At 46.3% G+C, this 24902-nt stretch overlaps 1 protein-coding gene and 1 pseudogene across 1 annotated transcript; both read left to right on the top strand.

The window, feature by feature from the left end:
- Positions 1 to 2683: 2683 nt before the first annotated feature.
- LOC106738825 (olfactory receptor 14C36-like) lies at positions 2684 to 3202 on the top strand (the record flags this gene model as incomplete). Its single annotated transcript, XM_014596990.2, has 1 exon — positions 2684 to 3202. A coding segment is annotated over exon 1 (519 nt), but the record flags the coding sequence as incomplete, so codon positions are not given.
- A 1540-nt stretch (positions 3203 to 4742) lies between these two features.
- Positions 4743 to 23412, top strand: LOC132243785 (olfactory receptor 13G1-like; annotated as a pseudogene).
- Positions 23413 to 24902: the final 1490 nt, after the last annotated feature.

Below are 24902 nucleotides of genomic sequence, written 5' to 3'. Positions count from 1 at the left end.
TTTTGACAACTGGATATTTTCAAGCAAAACTGGCAGAAATAACGTTTTAAATCAAATTTTCTTCTTTCCTTCTTTGAACCTTTTTATGTTTTAATATTAGTGTTTCTATGTAAGTGAATAGTTTTGAAGAAATAGAAATACTGTGACAAAGGCTAGGTTTAGAAAAATACTTCTTTTTAGCAGAAAACTTTAATGGAAACAGACCTCCAGCTCTATATTCAAAGCCCGATTCGAGAGCCTCAGCAATGCTCAGAAATAGCCCAATTCCAACCCCCTCCACGCATTATCTCTTGTTCCCCAGAATAATGCTTGCGGGGAGAACAGAGGAGGGACCGGCACTGTTGATATCCAGCAAAATTTATTTTACATCTCATAGTGCCTCCAAAATCTGTGTTAGGGGACACCTAAGAAGCACACTGAGCAAACACATAGTAAGATGCACTCCTTTCCCAAAACAGTTTACCATCCTTGTACAGAAATGGCAAAGATGAATGAGACAGAGTCTAGGGGACCAGAGGGATGGTACTAGGCCAGGATGGCACACAGCTAGCACTCCGGTTGGGCTGGGATCATGTAAAGGGGTTAGAACCAGGTGGCAGACGGTCTGCATGTGGAGCTCAATATAAATCATTCTGGACAAGGTCCTTTGTAATACCTTTTATTAGACCAACTGAATAGTTGAAAACATGTTGTTTTGCAAGCTTTTGGGCACAAAACCTTTCTTCAGGCGTAGGGAGAGTGTGATGGTGTTTTCTGTTCTCCTGGATGGAATAGAAACCAGTGTGTAAAATGCAGGTCTGTGAAAATGCAACTGCTTGATGGTGAGGATCAGAGGTGATGGGTGACAATAGATGGCAAGGACAAGGTGACACTTAGATGCTACTTGTAGCTCTGCTGTATGCACCTGGGAAGAGGAAAGGAGGCTAAGTTAGCATTTTGTTGAGCACAGCACTACCAGCTAAACACAAATGCTTTAAAATACTGTGTTGAGAAAACATATTAAGCAGCAGCTACTCTGACCCAAGAGAGGTTCGAGTAGGGCTGTGGCCCAAGGAGGAAAACAGGAAAGCATGCCAAGTCTAGCAGGTCAATTGTAAAGCATAGTAAGGTAGGCCAAAAGGGAATTTGAAAAGTGTTTTGTGAAAGAACGAAGAATTGTTTAAAAGTATATCAGAAGCTGGGTAGTAAACTGGGCAGTAGAAAATAGTGGGGAGATGCCCATGCTAGATCCACGCTATATAAATGCAGAGAGATCAAAATGAAGTGACAAGGGAGGAGGTTTAAAAGCAAATCCATAAATTAAAACAGTAAGCAAGTGACTGGGACCTGATCATCTTTCCTGAGAGTTGTGTAGGAATTACATGTGAAACTGCAGGGCTGCTGTGCATAGCATGTCACCTAGCAAGGGCCTCCGTACCAGAAGAGTTTCGGGTTGACAACACAACACCCAACTTCAAAAAAGGGCTCCAGAAGTCGTCTTGGTAACTACAGCCCAAGGTTTTTTCACTTCTATCCCTGGAATTTGATAGAAAAGATAGTAGGAATTAAATGATAAGTCCCATGGATATATCTGGTTAAAAGTTATGAAACAAAGGGTTGGGCTAAATGGCCATTCTCAGTGTTCCCACAAGATACTAAGTATCCCAGTTGGTAAAATTCATGCTGATGGTGAGGAGCTGTGGAGACATCTCACAAAATTAACAGCCCTACTCAGTGTAATGAGAGACTGCTGTTCCTGGGCCACTAATTGTTGCTGTAGTTCTTGCTTTTGCTTCTGTTAGGGAAATATCAAATGCAGAATTACTTCCTGCTAAAAAGAGCATATGGATGATTGTTTTGGAAATGCTGTTTGTGATGGTTCATAGGTGACTGTTTCAACACCTCAGGCCACTGCTCTTTTTTCCCAGCTGGTTCCCGGGTCTGGCTATATCCCATCAGTGTGCCAGTCTGTAAAGGGGAGATGGGTTTATTCATAGTGATGCCTTGGAGGAGAAGGGGAAATGAGGCAATGAAATAACATGCTCCATGAAGCATTACAGGATCAATTAAAAAAAATATATAAAATGCTCTCTTTTTCCCTGAAATATTATTTTTAGATGCCTTGGTGTTTATAGAGGTACAGTCACAAGCAGCAACTTTTACAGAAAGTCTCAACAAGTGAAAACCAGAAAACCTGCTTTCCACTAAACTGTTCCCAGAAGTCTCACGTGGGCACCTTTGACATTTTGGTCGAGATGTTACTGCTGATGTGAGCTTCCCTTGTACTTTTGTTGCTCTGACCTTGATCGCTACCTTTGTTCTCCCTTCACCGGCCTTGTACAAGGCACCGAGGAGAAAAATGTCCAACAAAACCACAGGGACAGGATTCCTCCTTCTGGGGTTTTCTGACACTCGGGAGCTGCAGATCTTACACTTCCTCCTCTTCCTAGCAGCATACCTGGCAGCCCTGACAGCGAATCTCCTAACAATCACAACTGTAGCCCTCAGCCACCACCTCCATTCCCCAATGCACTTCTTTTTGATAAATTTATTCATCCTAGACCTTGGCTCTATCTCAGTGACCATGCCCAAATCCATGTCTAACTCTTTATTGAACACCAGGTGGATTTCCTATGCTGGATGTGTTGCCCAAGTGTTTTGTCTCATCTGCTTCTTGGGAGCAAATGTATCCCTTCTCACAGTTATGGCATACGACCGGTACATTGCCATCTGCAAACCACTGCATTATGAGATAATAATGAACAGGAGAGCTTGCATCCAGATGGCTGCCTGTGCTTGGGCTGCTGGTGTCATGTACTCTGCACTGCACACTGGGAGCACCTTTAGTCTCCCCTTCTGCCACTCAAATATCATCAACCAGTTCTTCTGTGAAATACCCCAGCTGCTCAAGCTCTCTTGCTCTGACACATACCGCAGAGAGCTGGCAGCTCTTGTCTTCAGTTTGTGTTTAGCTTTAGGCTGTTTTGCTTTCATCGTTGTGTCGTATGTTCAGATCTTCACCGCAGTGTGGAGAATCCCCTCGGAGCAGGGCCGGCAGAAAGCCTTCTCCACCTGCATTCCTCATCTGATTGTGGTCTCCCTGCTTCTGTCTACTGGCAGCATTTCCTACTTGAAGCCCGTCTCTGACTCCTCGTCCCCCCTGGATCTCCTGGCAGCTGTTCTGTATTCTGTGGTGCCTCCATTGATGAATCCGGTCATCTACAGCATGAGGAACAAGGAGATCCAAGCTGCCCTGAGAAAACTGCTCCACAGGCTGATCCGTTCCAAGAACAATATGTCCATCTTTCTTTCATGAGTTTGCTTTTCTTATATTTCTTTTATAATTAACTCATGAAATTATTGTTTTCATACTTTAGTGTGCAACCTATTTACAGAAAATAAAGGTGGTGGGTTATTCTCTAACTTCGTAGGTACAATGACACTTGACTTGTCATTTTGTGTTAATTCCATTGAAGCAGGGAAGTAATGTTTCTTGCTTCAATTCTACCATCTGCACCACCTAAAATATATGCCATCATTTGCAAGATGATGAATGCAAGACTTTTGTTTACCAGTTGGTGCATTAGTATTATTATTTGCATCACTAATATGTAGGGGATTTAAACAATGGTCTACAAATTAATTAAACAGTGAGACAGTAGGAGTATTGGATGTCTTATTACACAACCTCCTTTTTTAATGTGAAAGCTCTTCCAATGAGATATCAGGGTGGTTGAAGTCACTCATGATGACCATGCAGTGAAAGCATGCAGCTGCTGCCAGTTCCCTAGCAAATTCATGGTCAAGCTCTTCCTCCTGGTTAGGAGGTCTGTAATAGCCTCCTATAGTTATAGCCCCTCCACCATGGTCTCCCCATATTGTAACCCAGAGGGTCTCAAGTCACCCTCCTTGGGTGCCAATCTCTGCTTGTAGGGAAGTGTCCTGCTCCTTCACATAGAGAGTTACACCTCTGCCCTTTCTTGCAACACAATCCCTCCTATACAAGGTACAGGCATCAAGACCTGTGGTCCAGTCATAGGTGGAGTCCCACCAGGTCTCCATTATCCCTATGAGATCGTATTCATTTTTGGTTACCAAAAGAGCCAGTTTCTTCTGTTTGCCCCCATGTTCCTGGCATTTGTGTACAGGAAGCTAAGCCTGCAATTGGGAGCTCTGGGATTCCTGGTGCTCTTAGAAGAGTCTCATTTTGGGGCTGGGGTTGGAGTGAGATCCTTTGTGTTACCTGACCTCCTGATTCTGTGGTTGCCCTGATTCTTCCAGGGCTTGCACTAGTGATTGTCCATCCGTGCCCTGGCGATCTTAGTGTAAATATCACGGCATCCTTGGGTTAAAGAATGCCATCATCAGTATTTGTTTCCAATATTAAATGGCTGGAAAGGAGTCTGTGTAGCTTTCTGGATGGGCACATCCCCAGGTAAAATATTATATTAATGCTGGTTGGACCCTACTGCATGTTTAGCCATCTGTTAATATGAACCCACAATCTTACATACGTGTCCCTTTTTCATGTTAAACCCAAGTGGCTAAATACATACATGCTGTGTCAATTTTAGCATGATGGAAAGGCATTTTGGAAGAGGAGGACTTGCAGTATTTCCTAGGACAACCTATGACTGAAGAATAATAGCACGTGTTGATCCTGTTGATGTTGTTGGGAGTAACCATTTTCTTTGAAGAGTTCTCATTTTGACCAATGCATTTTCTCACTGAATGGTGAATTGAAGCACAAACTTTTAGTCATAATGGGATACATGTCCAAGAAGAGGGTGATATGGATTAATCTTCCCGTGGCCAAGATGGTTCTGAAAGCAGATCTCTCAGTTTCCAAGCAACTGAGTATGAGGCTGATTAATGGGAAAGTGTTGTGAGTGCTAGGTTCCTGGAAAAGAGGTGGGTTCTTCCTCCTCCATTTTGCCTAGTCTTAGGACACCTGACATGCACCTAAGAGTCACAGACCCTTTCATTGCTGTGATGACATGTTTTGGAATCCCAAATCTCTTTTGGTTGGATGCAGATGGTAATGCACGTATCTCTTGCAAAATGATGACCATACCCAGACCATACTTTTGTGAGGAAGGCAGCTACACTTAAGATAATGCCAGCTGAGCCCAGGTTGTTTGTGACAGCTGATTCTGGTCTTGTCAGAGCTAGGACATTGGGCTCTGGCTGCTTTCTGACCCTGTCTATATGAGACTCTGACTGAGCAGTAGTTAGTCCCCAGTCATTTACTACTTGTATAAGCAAGTACTAAATGACTGACAGGAAATGGCATTACTGCTGAGTTCCACCAACTAACGGCTCTTTCTTGACACTGACTGCACAGTAGCCTGACACCACTCAGCAGTAGCGTCACATCGCATTTTCTGCCATGCGACAGTACTGTGCAGCAGTCACGGGCTACTGTACAGTCAACATTTCATGTAGATATGGCCTCTGAGAGTGTCACACCGGGTCCCAGGCTCCCAGATCTGGGCGTCACTTGGAGTTGAAGGGTGCAGGCAGAGGGAGCAGATTGCAGGAAGGAGCCAGGAGGTCAATCTGAAACCGGGTGTGTAGCAGGGCACTAAGGTGCCTGCTACTTTTGGAGCAGTGAGGAAGGAGCCCAGCTGCATGTTACCATGGCAACCGGAGGGAGCCAATGACCCACACCTGTTAGCGGTCAGCTGACCAGAAGGGGCAGGGCCTGGCTCCCATTTAAACCCCAGGGCAAAGGCCAGGGAGGCAGTTCCCTGCCAGCAACCAAGGGGGAAGGAGCTTTCCCAGAGCAAGTAGTGGGGAGAGGCCAGACTACAGGTACAGCCCAAGTTTGGGGAAGCCCCCCCTGATGTGGCTGGAATAATGTTGTAGCCGGGTGGCTAGGATTGATGTTATAGCCCAGGGGCTTGTGTTTTGTTTGCTGTTTTCACCAGAGGTTTGGGTGAGGCTATTAGGGGTTGGAGGAGGCCTCACAGGGGACCCGCGGCAGTGGGGAGATCCCAGCCCCGGAGAGGGGGCAGCGACTGACCGCTGCCAGGGAGGCACAGTGCGGGACCGAGGAACGTCAGTGGGCAGAAGGGTAGGCCCTCCTGGAGGTTTCTGCACAGGCTTCCCCAGCCTGAATGGTCAGCTGGAGAGGCTGTAGGTTGGGATGAACAGGTTGAGATTCAGATTTGAGGCTGTGGCCTGACAAAAAAACAAGGTAACAATAATTTAGTAGAGTTACAAATTTCTTGAAATGCTTGATTTAGATGGAACGACGGACCCAAATCTAAATGCACAATAAATGGTTATATTTCCTCGAGCCTCTGTTTTGACCCTACAGGGCCCAGATTGGAATATTGTGCTCGGAGACATGTGAAGTGATCTATTTGCAGAGATGAGTGCAGATTTTATGAGTCCCACCCATCCTGACCTGCCTTCACTAGCCGCTGTTTCCTGTCTGTTTGTTGCCATTTTAGGCTCTGATTTTCTGGAGTCTATAAGGACATGTCTACATGTCACCCTACAGTGATGTAGCAATGCATTACATCACCATACGGTGTGCTACAGTGACATAACAATCATGTGGGTCTACACGAGATGGGCAGCTACGTCGCTGTAGTGGCGCGCTCTCCTGGTATAGTGTATCATTACGGCGACATAGCAGGAAAATCAACCTGTGCAACAGGTGCATGGCGCTGTAGGGGCAGCTGCTGCACTGTGCTTTAGTACTTCCAAAAGGAAAAGCTAAAGCATGGCACTGGAGCAACACCGCTGTACGATGACGTATAGATGCACCCTAAGGAACAGAGCACTGAAGACTTCATTCCTCAGTCTCTTCTACTGCTTTGCCAATCCCAGGATTTCTTGTTCTGCAATTAAAGAAAACCAAACAACAGAAAAATAATGGGATGGATCTAGTGACACATATACCTGAGCATGGAGAATTACAGGGTATAAAAGTTAAGAGAAAAGATACTGGGTCACCTATATCAGAGGCACTGTTATGTTTAAAATGCAGGCAGATCTTAAAGGTACTCACAACACCACCTAAGCTACAAAACTGAGCCAGCACACCTGTGTAACTCATTTCCTAAACGTGACTACATAGCTCAACATTTTTTGAGATGCCTGAATATTTTAACGTGGCTCCCAGATGGTACATATCCTGGCCCAGAAGCAGGATACAATAAATAAAAGGTGATGAAACTAAACAATCAAAATAAAACTTTCAGGCTTGAAAATACATGAATCCAGGATGGCTTATTTCTGATTGTGTGCTTCAAAGCTAAGCTGGGCTCTAGGGAACAAGTCCCAGAAGCCCTAATAAGAGAGATGTGGATAAATCACCTTCCTGCAGCATCAGTCCTTCCAAACCAGTGAAGTTTATTATGATCTGCAGAGAGAAACTGGTTTGGATCTACTTCTGCCAGTTCAGTCTTGGAGTGGGGAGAAAGCTCCTACTAAGATATTTTGACTTGAAAGATTTAGCAGTGGCAGGGAAAAGGGAAATGAGACAGATCAGTAGTGTGAAAAGAAGCAAGGAGTCCTGGCACTGGAGGATCTGTCACAAGCTGAGAAAACATCACAAAGAACATTGCTGTAAGTCTGTTATTGCAATTAGCTGTGGTTGGTTGGTAACAAGGGGGTGTGTGGTTTATTTAAGCACCTAAAAAAGACACACAGCTGGAAATCTATCAATATTTTAATAGCAAGGTATTCAAAATTTCATAGGTAGTCAAAGGAAAAAAAGAAAGAAAAGAAAACAGTTCCCTGTAGAAAATCTGAACTGGTCCCAAGAACCCACGTATTTCAGTGTCTTTGGAACTAGACATTTTCAGTCAAAAAGCCCCTGGAGACTGCAGATTTAAACTAAATAATCCTCCCACCCATATATTTTATATTTAGTTTTTCTACATAAACATATGCTTTTGAAGAAATGTACACATTGCAAAACATTATGTCTTTAATAGAAGACATTTTTAAAAGAAATCTTTTTCCAGGCTTAAATTCTAAGCCCCGAGGCAGAGATTCAGTATTACCTGGCAACACCAGAATGCCAATCCCACCTATTCATTGCATCCAGATTTTGCTGTTTTCCAGAAAAAAAAAAACACCTGGAGGAGGGATAACCCAGTAAACCCTGCTGCTGATACCCCGCAAAATGCATTTTACATGTCTGAGTGCCTCTTGAATTAGGGTCAGGAGACCCAACAAAGTGTAATAAGCAAATGCATAGTGAGAAACATCCCTTGTCCAAAGAGCTTAAAGTTCTTGTGCCCAAATGGCAAAGACCAATGACACAAGGTGAAAGTAGGACGATGGGATTAGCCTATCATAGCACAGAGATCACTGTCCACCTGGCCGGTGCAGACCACATAAATCAGCTTAGAGAATCCAAAATACCAGTGAAGTAGGTTCAGATTGGGAATCCGAGGAACTTCTTCACTGATGGACCAATGAGGCAGCGGACTAGACTGCTTAGGGAAGCTAAGAAATCTCCGATCATTGGAGTTGTTCAAGGGGATGGATAAGCATTGGTCAGGGATGATCTAGGTATTGCTACCTCCATGTTCTTCTCTGGTTATTTCCCGTTCCTCTGGTCTTTGCTGTTTGCTGCATGGGATCAGGAAAGATTTTCATTTCACTTCCTTTTGCTACAGCTGGGGGGTTTTTCGGCCAGACTTAGAAGCCTTGGGTGTTGGCTGCACCCAAGGCTCTGGATTTTGACTCAGTGTGCAGAAGCTCCTGCTTGGACTAATATCCCAAGGTCGCTAGCTGTAGGGTCAGGATCAGACAGATCCCTATATTTGCGAGAGCCTGGCAGAACAAATTATGCTGAGGGGAAACCAGCACGGGTTTGTGGCAGGCAGATCGTGCCTGACCAAACTAGTCTCTTTTTATAACCAGGTTACGAAACGCCTGGACACAGGAGGAGGGGTGGATGTCGTATACTTAGACTTCAGGAAGGCCTTCGATATGGTATCCCACCCCATACTGGTGAACAAGTTAAGAGGCTGTGACTTGGACGACTACATAGTCCGGTGGGTGGCGAATTGGCTGGAGGGTCAAACCCAGAGAGACGTGGTGGATGGGTTGGCTTCGACCTGGAAGGGTGTGGGCAGTGGGGTCCCGCAGGGCTCGGTCCTTGGACCGATACTCTTTAATGTCTTCATCAGCGACTTGGACGTGGGAGTGAAATGTACTCTGTCCAAGTTTGCAGGTGACACAAAGCTATGGGGAGAAGCGGACACGCCGGAGGGCAGGGAACAGCTGCTAGCAGACCTGGACAGGTTGGACAAGTGGGCAGAAAACAACAGAATGCAATTCAACAAGGAGAAATGCAAAGTGCTGCACCTAGGGAGGAAAAATGTCCAGCACACCTACAGCCTAGGAAATGACCTGCTGGGTGGCACAGAAGTGGAAAGGGATCTTGGAGTCCTAGTGGACTCCAAGATGAACATGAGTCGGCAGTGTGACGAAGCCATCAGAAAAGCCAATGGCACTTTATCGTGCATCAGCAGATGCATGATGAATAGGTCCAAGGAGGTGATAATTCCCCTCTATCGGGCACTGGTCAGACCGCAGTTGGAGTACTGCGTGCAATTCTGGGCGCCGCAATTCAAGAGGGATGCAGATAACCTGGAGAGGGTCCAGAGAAGGGCCACTCATATGGTTAAGGGCCTGCAGACCAAGCCCTACGAGGAGACACTAGAGAAACTGGACCTTTTCAGCCTCCGCAAGAGAAGGTTGAGAGGCGACCTTGTGGCTGCCTATAAGTTCATCACGGGGGCACAGAAGGGAATTGGTGAGGATTTATTCACCAAGGTGCCCCTGGGGATTACAAGAAACAATGGCCACAAGCTAGCAGAGAGCAGATTTAGTTTGGACATTAGAAAGACCTTCTTCACAGTTCGAGTGGCCAAGGTCTGGAACGGGCTCCCAAGGGAGGTGGTGCTCTCCCCTACCCTGGGGGTCTTCAAGAGGAGGTTAGATGAGTATCTAGCTGGGGTCATCTAGACCCAGCACTCTTTCCTGCCTATGCAGGGGGTCGGACTTGATGATCTATTGAGGTCCCTTCCGACCCTAACATCTATGAATCTATGAATCTATAATGGTGTGTATGCTCATACCACTTTCCTAGTAGTCTTAAGAGCACCTGTGAGAGAAAGCCTAGAAATGAGACAGTAAAACCACTCTGGGGATGTCTTATCACCTCTCACAAGCAGGTCAGAGGTAGGGAGTAAGAGAGCTGCAGTGGAGGGTTCAACCCACCCCCAAATTCTGCCTAATAGCAACAGGTGCCTCTGCTCCTTCCTCCCTACTAGAAGCCCACCTCTGCACACCACAAGTCCTCCCCAGTGGCAGCTCACTAGACAGACCACCTCTATCACTGCCTGTTTCTCCAGTGGTAGACAGCAATGGGAGTGGCAGGTCTGGCACTCTGCTGTCCCTCCCTGTGCCCAGCTACAACTCAGGTGATCTGCCTTGAGATCCTGTCTGGGAAGGCACTGTTCACATGCATAGTCGAAGCGTGCCACATCCCTGTCTTTGCTGCCTGCCCTGACTGCAGCAGAGATTATATTAAAAGTAGCCTGACATGACTTGGAGGTGATGCCTAGTGACAACAAGAGCAGGGTAAGCCAACCTGTCCTTGCACACCCTGTGCAGGGTACCCATCACCAAGAGAACTGGTGACTTTCAGTGGCAGCTGCTGCATGGGGTCTTGGCCATGGGCACCTTTGTGCACCACTTAGGTTGCAGAGTGCCTCTTCAGTGGCCCAACGTGACACAAACTAGTCCACATTTTGTTACAAAGCTAAGTGTTTAGATCCAAATGTGCCCCGAACAGGAAGGAAAAGAGCTAAAGAAAAAGAAAGAAAGAATGATAGATAGATCTTCTGAAAACTAACAAGCACTCTTCTTGTGCAGTTCGAGTTTATTAAGCAGATACTGAAGAATTCTGTATTCTATATATTCAAATGGTTTCTATACAGGTTTCAATGCTTGGTTAAATGAGTGTTTTTATTACTGACAAGTATTTCGTTCTTGGCTCCCTGGGAGGGCCATCACTTTTTGTTTTTAATATTCTGCAATGATGTAAAAAAACAAAACAAAAACCTTTTTTCAGGGAGTATAGATTAAAGTTTAAGAAGGAAGGAAATGGACAGCTTGTATGTCAAGTTGCCCCCGATGGGTAAGATAATATGGGTCAAGCCGTGATCGCCAGTTTCTGGGAAGGGTGATGCCTTCATTCATTAATTCTGTGAATGAATCCCAATCATACAGTCTGCAAGGAATGTGAGGGGCAACCCAGATTCCCAGGAGGTCGGCACAGGCGGGCAGGCCCAGGTGTCACAGTTGAAAAACACTGCTTGGATTCCAGCCTTCAGTAGCAGATAACCAGTTAGCCTGTAACGTGCCACCCTGCCGGACATAAATATATGCCCAGAAGCTGCATGCATGATCTGTAGGCCCCGCTGCTACTCAACACTGGGCTCCCAAACAATTGTGTGTGCACATACACACACAGCTCTGCCAATGTGCATTAAACATAACCTACAGAGCCTGCTATAAAACTCCTAGGCCCTCTCCCCACACAGCTCTGGCAGTTTTACTTACCATTGACCTGCAGCCCCTCTTCCTCCCCAGACCTGGGCTCTCCCATCACCAGCTCTAAAAACATCTCTTATTCCTGAATTTAACACACTTACTCTCCCTAGCCCCAAGCGTTTCCAGCCTTAACAATCCCCTTCAATCCTGCTCTGCCCACTCTGCTACCTTAGGACTGGATTTTCCCTGCCCACTTTTTTCTGAAATCTGTGCATCCCAAATGTCAGAAGCCCGGTCCCCATTGCAGTTTGGTTAGCAGCCACCAGCAACCACCTGTCCTGGACCCGATTCCCATTTGTGTTAATGCGTTTTAGGAAGGAGTCATATCTCTCTCTTATGTTTCCTGCCTTGGACACGACTGATAATTCACCTGGACCCAGACTGTACTCCCCACTTCCACCCCCCACATGCACTCTTTCTCTCTGCGTCCCTATTGTGACTTGCAGACATGCCTGCTATTCCCGGCCTCACATTGCAGGCAGACACAGTAGCCCCGCTCTTGAACTGGCCCAGCACAACACTTATTAGGCCAGACCAGAGTTGCAGTTAATACCCAGCCTGTGTGGAGCTGCCCTCCTCAGCCAGGACTGAGGCTGAGCTAAACTTTCTTCATCCATCATGGGTCAGGATGAATGCCTGTTTCCCACCCCTATATACATAGTAAGCAGTATTATTCCCCCAGGAAATGACAGTGCATGCCCACACGGTGCTACAAATGCAGCATCAGTCCTTCCAGAAGGAGGCAATGCTCACTCAGTCACACACTGTGAACAATATCATGCCTTCCAGAGAGGCAGTCACCTACATGCACATCCTGAATAGGCTCAGCATCTATATCTAGGTGCTCATGTAACACATTCACATGCAGCTGGACATTTTCCACTAAAAGAGGGCAGCAGACACATGTTTGCACGCACAGCACACATACAAGATCCCATTTTTCATAGATGTTAGGGGCTGGAAGGGACCTTACCGATCATCAGGTCCAGCCCCCATGCACATTTAGGAAAGACTTCGGGGCCAGATGACCCTAGCAAGGTGGGCATCTAGACTCTTTTTGAAGATCACTCCAGCAGGATGCTGAAGGGATATAACATGCATATTCTTGGGTACCCTGAAACAAATGCACAACTGCCCGTGTTGTATATTTGTGGGTGTGTTCCTGCTGGTTGCACCTGGACTCAGGGATGGGGGTTCCTGCCACTGCACACCACTGGTCCGGGAGGGCATGAGAGTGGGCAAGTGCCCCTGGATCTGCATGGGGTGGGCTGGGCCAGGCTGCGCTCTGTGAGGCTAGTCCCAGCTGCCCGCTGCCAGGCTGCACTCCGTGGGGCAGGTGGAGCCAGGGCTGTGCTCTGGGCAGCTAGCCCCAGCTGCAGCCTGTAGCACGGCCCTGGCTCCACCCACCCCACAGAGCACAGTGAAGCGGGGGATATGGGGAGCTGCAGCCACCCTAAAATTCCCCATAGCCCCTGCCAACAGCCCCTCCCCGATCTGGGTGCATGCGCCCGCCCCATGCCCTGCCACTGCTCACCCAGCCAGGGCACAGGCATGTGAGATCTGCCCCCCTCCCCCCCACGCCTCTTCCCTCCCCCTCCTCCCACCACAACAGGCTTACCAGCTGGAGGCAACTGTGTCCAGTGTGGTCGAGGACTGCTTCTTGTTTAGTCTATGGCCGAATTTCCGAATCGGCGCTGAATCTCTGAATCAGATTTGGCCAAATTGAATCGGGACAGTGACTGAAATGCACGTGTGAAAGATGAGCAGGGCTGGCTGGGGCTGCCTGCAGGCAGTAGCACCCTCATGCCCTGGCCAGTCCCTTCACCACCTGACACCACAACCTGGAGCCCGGGGCTGACCCCCTGCATCCCTACCAGCCCATATCTGCTCTGCTCCAGGTCAAACAGCTGTGGTCCTCAGTGCACATGTATATGCTATGCCTGGGAGCAGCGGATTCCAGCATTAACTCCACCGGGAATTTTTGAGCCGTGCTAATTGCATGTGTAGATGCACCCAGTGGCTGTGTCTACACATGCACTTAACTGTGGAGTAGACTAATTAGCTGCAGAGTAAAGCACCACTGTCTACATGTGTGATGGTATTAGGCCACAGTAAACTAATTAATGCCACAGTAAGATAGTACTGTCATGGGCATTACTATCTTATATCTTAAACCGAGGTAATTTACTGTGATTAAACCCATGTGTAGATGCTGACTGCCAGTGTAAATTGTGCCCAGTCTGCCCAGCCAGCTGAGGCCAGACCCTTGCCTGCTGCCTAACCACACAGCTCTGCACTTTCAGGACCCTTGTGCCCCAACCGGCCCCTCCACTGCCTGATGCTGCCACCTAAAGCCCAGGGCTGAGCAGCCCTGGTGTAAACTGCTCTGCCTTGGCTCAAATTGCTGCTGTCCTGAGTGCATGTTTAAATGGCATGTTAGTTTAATCCAACTCAAACTGATGCAGAGGTTATTGCTTCAAATTAATTGCACATGTAGATGCACCCAGTATGCCTAATGCTGTCTAGAGTAAGACTCTAGACTGATAATATGAGTGCATTTCACTAATAATGTAAATGAATACAAGCACATTTCCACCATTTTGCTAGCAGTCTAAGGCATGGAAGTTCTCCTAGTTCCACTGCAGTGTGAGAACAATAATCCAGGATGTTGCAACAGTTTACATCAAGCGTGGACTTCAGATAGAGACAATGGGTGCATTCAGAAGAGTGCGTACTTGCACTTTGCGGCCCCTCTGACATGTTTTTGGCTCTGCAAACCACATGCTTTGAACATGCAACTGTTTGCCACGCTCCAAATTTGCAGTGCAAGGCCCAAATTTGATACTGGGATGTCTCGGTATCAAAGCAAACAAATGTCGCAAAAAGCAGTGCAGCACATGCAGCAGCAGCATATGCCACTGGAAACAGCCTGGCCATCCAGAAGCATGCTCTGGCTGCCAGCCAGGCTCTGTGCAAACAGATTGGTGCTGCTACTGTATTTGGAGGCCCCCAGGAGCCCAGGTAAGGCTGCTGGGGCCAGCACAGCTCCCCTACCCCTCCCAGGACAATTTGATGCACACCAGAGTACACATGCATGAGCGTGCCCTGGGGCACATAGCAGTGGCACAAATGTGTGCTGAAAATTCTTGTGCCCCTGGAAGTGTGCACCTCTATACACAGGGATATGCCCAATTAGATTCATAGATTGTAAAGTCAGAAGGGACCACAATGGATCGTTGTGTCTGACCCCCTGCCTCTGGCAGGAAAGAGGACCGAGGTCAGATGACCCCAGCCAGGTGACTGTCTAGCCTCCTCTTGATGACCTCCAAGCTAGGTGATAGCACCACCTCTCTTAGAAGCCCATTCCAGATCCTGGCCACCCTTACTGTGAAAAATATCTTCCTAATATCTAACCTAAATCCACTCTCAACCAGTTTACACCCGTTATTCCTAGTCACTCCCTGGGGTGCCCTAGTTAACAGCACATCCCCTATTCCCCTTTGGCCTCCCCTAATAAATTTACAGGCAGCCACAAGATCTCCCCCTTCAGCTGTCTCTTGTGAAGGCTGAAGAGATTCAGCTCTCTCAACTTCCCCCCGGAGGGTCTATCACGAAGGCCACTAATCATGCGAGTGGCCCTCCTCTGGACCCTCTCCAGATTCACCGCGTCCCTCTTGAAGTGCGGCACCCAAAACTGGACACAGTACTCCAACTGCGGCCTGACCAGTGCCACATAGAGGGGGAGCATCACCTCTTTTGATCTATTAGTCATGCACCTGCTAATGCACGACAAGGAGAGATTGGCCTTGTTGATGGCCTCATTACACTGCCAGCTCATGTTCATCTTGGAGTCAATTATGACTCCAAGATCCCTCTCTGCCTCTGAGCTGCTGCGAAGGACACTCTCCAACCTATAGGTGTGCTGGGGGTTCCTCCTTCCCAGGTGGAGTACCTTATATTTATCTTTATTAAATTGCATCCTATTTCTCTCTGTCCATTGATCCAACCTGGCCAGGTCAGCCTGAATCTGCTTCCTACCCTTCGGTGTACTAACTTTGCCCCATAACTTGGTATCATCAGCGAACTTGGAGAGGGTGCTCTCCACACCCTCATCCAAATCGCTGATGAAGATATTGAATAATATCAGTCCGAGGACTGAACCCTGCGGGACCCCACTGCCCTCCACCTTTGTTCTGATGCAGCCATATAAGAGAATCAGGCAGCATGGATTCACTAAGGACAAGTCATTCCTGACCCACCTGATTACCTTCTATGGCTCTGTAGATATGTGGAGACCAGAGGATGTGGTATACCTTGACTTCAGCAAGGCTTTGATATGGTTTCGCACAGCAATCTCTCAGACAAGCTAAGGAAGTATGGATTGGATGAATGGACTGTAAGGTGGATAGAAAGCTGGCTGGAGCATCAGGCTCAGGGGGTAATAATGAAGGGCTCGACGTCTAGTTGGTAGTGGAGTGCCCCAGGGATCGGTTCTGGGGCCAGTTTTGTTCAATGTCTTCACCAGCAACCTGGAAGATGGCATAGAGTGCATCCTCAGCAAGTCTGCAGATGGCACCAAGCTGTGATGAGTATTAGTACCCCTGGAGGGTAGGGTTAGGCTCCAGAGAGACTTGGACAAAGTGAAGGAATGACCAAAAGAAATTTAATGAGGTTCAATAAGGAAATGTGCAAAATCCTGTGCTCAGGACGGAACAATTCCATGCACTGCTACAGGCTGGGGACTGAGTGGCTGAGGACTGACTGCTGCAGCTCTTCAAAAAAGGACCGAGGGGTTACAATAGACAATAAACTGAATACGAGCCAACAGTGTGCCCTTGTTGCCAAGAACACTAACAGCATCCTGGGCTACAGTAGTAGGAGCATTGCAAGCAGATTAAAGGAAGTGATTATCACCCTCTATGTAGCATTGATGAGGCCACATCTAGAGCCTTTGTCCAGTTTTGGGTCCCCCACTACAGAAGGGATGTGACAAATTGAAAAGAATCCAGTGGAGGCCAAAAAAATGCTTAGGGGGCTGGGGCACATGCCTTGTGGGGAGAGGCCGAGGGAACTTATTTAGTCCAGAGAAGAGAAGACTGAGGGGAGATTTAATAGCAACCTTCATCTACCTAAAGGGCAATTTCAAAGAGGATGGTACTGGACTGTTCTCAGTTGTGCCAAATAAGAAAACAAGGAGCAATGGTCTCAGGTTGCAGCAAAGGAAGTTGAGATTAGATATTAGGAAAAACTTCCTCACTAGGAGGGTAGTAAAGCGCTGGGACAAATTACCCAGAAAGGTTGTGGAATCTCCATCCTAGGAGATTTTTAAGACACAGCTAGAGAAAGCCTTGGCTGGGATCATGTAGATGGGGGTGGTCCTGGTTTGAGCAGGGGTTTGGACTAGATGACCTCCTGAGGTCCCTTCCAACCCTCATTTTTATGATTCTATGGTGGGGATTAGAGGGTGTCCTGGCCCAGTGGAACCAGAAAGGTCTGGTTGGATCTGGTCATCTCGGAGCTTCCTTGTGGAAGCTGCTTTTTTCTGACCTCATTCCTAGGAAACGAATGGCTTATTATCACTTCAGCCATAAAGAGAAACCTTGATTCCACCAGGACACTAAGAAGAACTGACTCCTCTTTCAATTTCTGGAGTCTAATTGGACCTAGGAAATGAATATTGCTTCTCTTCCACTCTGCTTCAGGCCCTGAGTCCCACAACTCACCTGCACCACCTCACACCTCTGGCAGGCAGCAGCGTGCAGAGACACGAGGCGGTGGAGGACAACATTGCATGGAACATAGGGCCAGTGCAGGGGGCAGCAGGTAGGGATCTGCAGACCTCAGAAGCACTTTCTCAGAGATGCTGGAAATAATATGCACACACCAGACATTCATTCAGGGCATTACTGAGCTGTCTGCCCTGCATCATGATGATGCAACTCTTGTGCTCTCCATACTAGCCACAGCGTATGCGTGGAAGGAGTCCGTGCAGTCATTGCCATGCTTGTTGCCTTTTCAAAGGAGGGCATTATGCCAGCGCTTTTCTAGTCCTCTGAAACCTTGTCTGTGTGAAGAAATTCCCCTCACTCTCTGCCCTGCCTTGGGACATCCTGCACACCCCTCCTTTTTCACCTGGGTAAAATCATAATAGTGTATTTGTTTGCCGGGTTTAGTTTGGTAATATAGACAGATGGCATTAGTTCTCCCCCCAAAAAGAGCATCCCTAGGCACCAGTGGAGAAGGCAGCAGCATTCTGTTTAAAAAATCTGCCAGCTCCCCATCCGTTTCTAACAGAGCGCTCCACTCCTGCTCCCAAATGTTCCTAACGGTAAACCCCTCTGTCTTGAGATAATTGGTCTTGTGCAATGCCTGATAATTCAGAAACCCGAAGGTGTTCCCTGTCAATGGGTTGTGCTCTCTCTCATTGTAGCAAGTGACACAGCCATGGAAAAAGCATCCGTTAAATTCAAACGCCGTAGGCTCCCCATCAATGTTGGCATAGCCATCGAAAAAATAGGGGCTACCTGAAATTCCCCACCCCATAAGGCATGTCAAATTTGAATATTTTCTTTCTCTGAAATGTACATTAGCCACTGCATAGATGGGGTTGAAAACCTCTTTTTCTGTCTGTGACAGTTGTCCGGGGGGAGAAGCGCTATGGTCTGCGGTTCAAAAAACATAAACCTGTACATGGCCGTGCAGACAGAGGCCAGCATGATGTATTGGAAAGGATCTATGCAGTGTACTACATTTTGGAGTTCACCATCTACTTTCACTCGGTCTACCCGCCGTGTCATTTTCATAATTTCATCCCTGTAGAGGCAGCAGGCCTCTTTCAAAAGGTTTATGTCCTGCTGGCAATAATAGGTAGGCTCCTTTTGCATGTCAAAGGTCTAATCACGGTTATTCTGATACCATTCTAAAAACTGTCCTTTCTCACCGGACATCATATTTTCAACACCGTAGTACGCCATCTTTGGGAGAGGCCCCACATGATTTTGGTTTTCTGCCGTGTTAAAAAAATGTGGGAAATAACCTTTGCAACCTTCAAACCCCATCACCTGTGGAAGCCTGCTAAGTTTTACTGGCAAAAAGTTTAAGGAATCTATGAAACGAATGCCTAGCCTGGTCACTTCGATGCACATGACTTTATCGCCCTGAGTGATTAGTTTCACGCCCATTTTTTCCTTCAATAACTGGCTGACAATGAAGTAACCACCGTAGCCTTTGGCATTGTGAGCTATGAAGGTGTAGTCCTTGAACTTTTTATCCATAAAGACCTTAATAAAATCAGATAGACACTCTTCACCCTTAAACTCCCAAGTGCTTTCTCGGCTTTTTGGGCTTAGTTTACAAGCCTTTTTGGGGTTTTTGCCTGCAGCTTTCTGAGATTTTTTTCCCCCTGTCTTTAGCTCCATTGTAAAATGTAGTTGGGCACATGCATCCCCATCTCCTGCACACATTCAGAATAATAAAAAATGTACCCCTCGCCTTCTTCAGGCTCTTTATCTGATGCATAAAGCACCAGTGCTCGTTTACGTCCATGATTTTCCCATAACACTGTTTGCACTGCCACCCTTTGCACTCATGCCTTTTGTCCACGTAAAATTTACACTCATCGCACAGAGTTTTAGTCTGACATTCAATCCGATTTTCAGAGGCCAGGGCCACATGCCTTTCTAAGCACTCTTTGGAACGACAGAACAGCTTATAATTAGGGCACCTCTGTGTCCTGCCCATGTTTTCAGCGCAGTTTGGGCTCAGGCAAAGACGACATTGGAACTTGCACGTGTGGCTATGGCTGTATAATGTCTGACAAGGATCGCAATAATTTCTCATGCCAAACACCTTTTTCACGTCCAAAATACCATAATAATGTTCACCATGAAGCAGAAGAAAACAGGTGTCGGGGTATCTGGGGGCGTCCTGTGTTTTATATACACTCCACCCATTTTTTTCCTTACGCATCACTATGTGAATGTTAACCTGTTCAAGGTCTTCAAAAAAAGGTACGTGGTGGAGCGTAGCGTTTTGATACATAGACATGCCTAATTTCCTATGCACTTCTTTGGCACCATCTAGCAGTTCGACATCTCTGGCCCCTCTATGTTTTGTAACAGTCAATAGACTGCCTGCAAAGCACAGGTTAGCATCATAGGTATTCAAGTCGATTAAATACTTCCTCTTTTTAGTAATGATCTGGGAATAGGGGATAGAGTTTATAACTCTATGGCTCCCACCTCCCCGGCTTCTCACAATGACCACAACCAGCCAAAATGTCGAATCGAGCAATATTTCTCTCTGGCTTTGTAACAGATTACTGAACCACTCTAAAAATAGCTCTGGGGTCATTTTGTTTAAATTAATAGCTCGAGAGTATAAGCAGTTTGCCATGCTATCTGCCTGAATACATAACTGGGCACAGTCATTGCCTGTGAATCTCTGGCAGAGTGCTGCTACAATTTCTTCCACCCCTCGGCGTATGGCTTCATATGCCACGTGTAACGGCACACGCTCCAGATTCACAAAAGGGAACTCCTCAGTGTACCTCGTGCCTCCAAACCTGGCTACAGCCCACTCTTGCCTTCTCACCCGCACCATATGTATGTCTGGTAAAACATCCTCTGCTGACTCAGGAGACCAGGGGGCGCTTGAGGGGTCCTCTAAACTGTCTTCCACACCAGACGCGTTATCCCAACCCTCTGACCCTTCAGGTCTTGGTGGTGGGGGAGGCTTGGGTGGCCTGGGAACATTTGAGGGGCCCTCTAAAGGGCTTCCTAAATCATAGCCACCATGTCCCCTCTCTGGCTCTGTGGGTCCTGGTGAAAGGTCAGGTCTGGGAGGCTGGGGTACATTGGAGGGACCCTCTAAGGGGCTTCCTAAACCATATTCTCCACCCCCTCTCTCTGGCTCCAGGGGTTGTGGTGAAGGGTCAGGCCTGGAAGGAAGACAAGGAGGGATCCCTTGGGCATCTCTTTTTTTTTTTTTTTTTTTTTTTCAACCGGTGTTTAGCCTTCCCCACGCTCCTCTTTAACCAGGCCCTTACTTTTTGCCCCACAATCCACTTGCTGGTTCGCCACCCATTCTTACCCCAAGGTTTACCATGGCTCCCCATCTTATGATACAGGCCACAACTGCTGTCCAAATTACACAGACTACCTCCTCTCTGAGTAAAATGTACCCTTTTACTCTGGTAGTAATCATGATCTTTCAAAGCACTCTGCACACTGTTTCTGAGATGTATATGTCTGCCAGTATCACCCTAAACCCCCCTCTTTTTTCACAATAATCATGATCTTTCAAGACAAGGTGTTATACTCACCCTGAAAATCCACCCTCTTTTTACACAATAATCATGATCTTTCAAAAAAGGAGACAGACTCTCCTCTTTCTCTAAATTGTGTGAGCAGTCAGTCCTGGGTTTCTTATTCACGGGGTCCAGATCACCTCTATTGGGGGTGTGAATCCTTGTCTTTTTACATGTGGTTTTCTCAGAGGTATGTGGCTGTTTTCCTCTGAGGAATCATATCCTTCTGTTTTGTCCTGGTGGTCTTCTGATCCTTGGGTGTTATCATCTGCAGGCTGAGCATTTCTGGGTTTTTTTGCTTGTGCTTTTAGAGGTCTCTGCTCAGGCCCCTGCTCTTCTTCGGGAGTGGTGCATGTGATCACTTAGGAAATATCATTTACATCTCAGCATTGAGAATTCACTTTCCTCACACACCCCAATTTTAAAATTTCCTTAACCCCTACACACAGCTTCTCCTCCCACAAGAAACACATAAAGTTTCTGAAGCTGATTTCAGAAAAAAATTACCTTTTACTACTGGATAAAAACACATGACCGTATGTGCTTGTTCTGCTTTTCTATTTGAGAAGAAGAGGTTCTGTTTGAAAACAACCAGTTACAAACAGTTGTTATAACTTAGTGTGATTATAGTAACACAGCCACAAATAACCCACCATTTAAAAATAATTGTTACCTTGCTGTGGTAATATTGCATGGGGCTTCCTCACCTGATCAGCTCTCTGTAATATAAATGAAATGACGCAATAAGTAAGTCCTCTGTATTAAAAAAATCAATAATAGATTAAGGAAAATAGTGTACATATAAAGTAAAATATAACTGTTTTAAAATAGTCACCACTAAAAGACAACTCCACCCATTTAGTCTTAAAACACGTGGAGATCTGGACACACCGGTCAGCTTTTTTTTTTTTTTTTTTTGATCTGGTTTATCTTTATGATACACACCCACCACCCCCATACCATACACAATCTGAGAATATACATTTTTAAATTCAATCTATTTCCATCAAAATCTTTTAAGTATTTACTGATTTATTTTGTTAAACCTTCTTCTAAGAAGTGTTTTTTTTATCATTTCCTGTGACCATTATGCCTTGTTGGCCTTATCTTTACAGCAAGACTTTTGGTAAAAGATAACTCCTTTAGTCTTAAAACAGAAAGAGCTCTGAACACAATGGTCATCTTTTTCTTTTTCTTTTTTTTTTTGTGGTCTGGTTTCTCTTTATAACACACCCCCACCACCACCCCCATACCGTACAAAAGCTGTGAGAATATATATTTTTAAATTCAGTCTTTGTTTCTAACAAAAACGTTTACAATATTTACTAGTTTATTTTGTTACCCCTTCTCCTAAGAAGGGTTTTTTATCATTTCCAATGACCATTATGTCTCATTGGTTTTATCTTTACAAAAAACCCTATATGTATGTGATTAGAGATTCAAGACACTAAAGCAAATGCTAATCTACATTAGATGTAGAAAACTGTTGATGTGCTTTACAGCCTCACATCCCCCAGCCTCCCACCAAGATCAGCAAAAGATATACTCCCCAACCCCATTTTAACCTGTTTTTGCTAAGCCCTTCTCTTGAGCAGGGTTTTATAATCTCTAGTACCAATTAAGCATTCAATATGGGGTATGAGTGTTTTATCATGCAGGGCCTCTCCATCCACCCATAAGTCCAGATCCTCTTCTTCCTCATCATCTATGTCACCACTTTGCTTGGCAACCTTGCCATCATTGCCGCAATCCTATTCAGCCCCAGACTGCACAAGCCTATGTACTTCTTTCTCTTCCACTTGGCTATAGTAGACATCAGCTGCACCACCACCATCATGCCCAAGATGCTTGAGAATCTAATGACCATCACAAGTACTATCTCCTTCTTTGGGGGCATAGCCTAACTCTACTCTTTCACATGGGGTCTAGGCATTGAGGTGGTGCTTTTCACTGTCATGGCTTATGACTGGTATGTGGCCATTTTCCACCCTTTGCATTACAGCACAATGATGAATAAAAAAGTGTGCTTGGGTTTATCCGCTGTGATGACAATAACTGCTGTGACCAATTCTTGGGTGAACACTGGCTTGATTGTGCGGCTGACTTTCTGTAGACCCAACATTATCAACCATTTTTCTGAGAGATCCCACCACTGCTGGCCCTCTCCTGAACCTCAGTGAGGATCAAAGAGATCATGGGCTTCATTGCAGACAACTTCCTAGCCATGGGGGATTTCCTATTGACGTGTTTCTCTTACTGCTTCGTTCTCAAGGTCATCATGAAGATCCAGACACATGAAGGAAAGAAAAAAGCTCTCTACCTGCTCTTGTCACCTCATTGTGGTGTCTCTCTATTACTCCACTGTCATCTACACCTCCATCAGGCCAACCTCCATCTATTCTTTTGACAAGGACAAGCTAGTAGCTGCTCTGTATACTCTTGTGACTCCAACTCTCAATCCCTTAGTTTATACCCTGAGGAATAAAGAAGTCAAGGTGGCCCTTAAGAAAGTGATTCCATATCTTGGGAGATAGGTTGCTACAGAGAGAACACTGAATGGGTTTCTATCAAACTTGAGTACCTGGTACATGTTTTCCTCCAGAAAAGTGATTTGGAATTAATTTGATAAGGTTTTGACAAAAAATGTAACTCACAGCTTTGTAACCTGTCTTATTTTCTTACTTAGTTGAAACTTTAGAAACATGATGAAACCCTGTTGCTGAGAAAAAAAGGAAGCAGCGAAAGAAGAAAGAAAGGAAGAACCTTCATGAAAGTTACCATTTATTGTCAAAGGTCTTGTATGCATGATATGATGGCCATGAAATCAGAAATTATGTAAACTTGCTCTGTGGTTTTTGCTGTCACTTCCTCTGAGACAGGGAAAACACTACTTGTTTAGAAGTCTAACTAATGTATAATTTGAAAGCTGTAAAATTGAACAAAAAACTCCTTATCCCATCTGGCAGGGGGGTAGGTTGTAGCCGTGTTGGTCTAAGGACATAGGCAGACAAGGTTCCTTGGGTGAATTTGATGTCTAATAAAAGATACCAAATTCACCCAAGGAACCTTGTCTGCTTATTCCATCTGGTGAATTCCAACGCATGTAACCGAGCTCATTGAAACACAATCGCACCACTTTCCTGCAGAGCAGGTAGACATGTTGAATTAATAAACTGAGGAACATTGTGATGAGGTGATATGAATAGATAATTTATAAAAACTTACAACATATCAAACATAACACTGTATTCACTCAAATATAAGATGGCCCTGAATATAAGATGATTCTCCAATAATTAGAATCTAGATATAGAAAAATAATATATTCATTACACTTTCTGGGTAGAAAAGCTAAGTATTGGCAGGTTGTCTTGAAGTCAACCCCCACTACTACAGCGGTGGGGGGAGGGAGGGGGGCAGGTACCCTTGACGTCTGCCCTGCCCATTTCTTTCCCATCCAGCCTTCCCGCCCCTGCTGCCATATGAATCTCCCCCACCCCAGCTCCCAACAGTGTCTGGCCCTCCCCCCAAATTCCCCCCCACCCCCAGTCTCTGCCTTTTCCTTCTATGCTTCCCAGTCTCTGACCCCACCTTCCTCCCACCTTCTTACTGTCAGATGCTGCTCAGGCCGCTCCATCCAGGAGCACAGCATCTGGAAGCTTGGCCATTGCCTGGCCATGCACCCATGTCAGCGCTGCTGATGGTCAGCCAGGGGAAGGTGTTTCCATGTGCTCTGTGCCCAGGAGTGAAGCCTGCCTGAGCCAGGACTGAGCTGCACCTGGCAGTAGTGGCAAGGGAAGGGGGCAGGGAGAGGGAGTGGGAAGCAGAAGCCGCAGAGCAGAAGCAGAGGTGAGGCAAGAGGCTGCTGTGGGTCTCACTCCTGCTCCAACCCAGGCTCAGGGCCAGAGTCAGAGCCACAAGAGTCACCTGGCTCCCTTCTTTGATTCATATGCTAATATAAGATACAGGGCTTTTCCCCACCATGCTGTCTAGGGGAGATACCTCATCTTATATTGGAGTACAT

This window comes from Alligator mississippiensis, chromosome 11 (genome assembly GCF_030867095.1).
Source record: "Alligator mississippiensis isolate rAllMis1 chromosome 11, rAllMis1, whole genome shotgun sequence".
Classification (NCBI taxonomy): domain Eukaryota; kingdom Metazoa; phylum Chordata; order Crocodylia; family Alligatoridae; genus Alligator; species Alligator mississippiensis.
The sequence above is the reverse complement of the archived record's forward strand: the minus strand, read 5'-3'. Positions and strand labels throughout refer to the sequence as shown.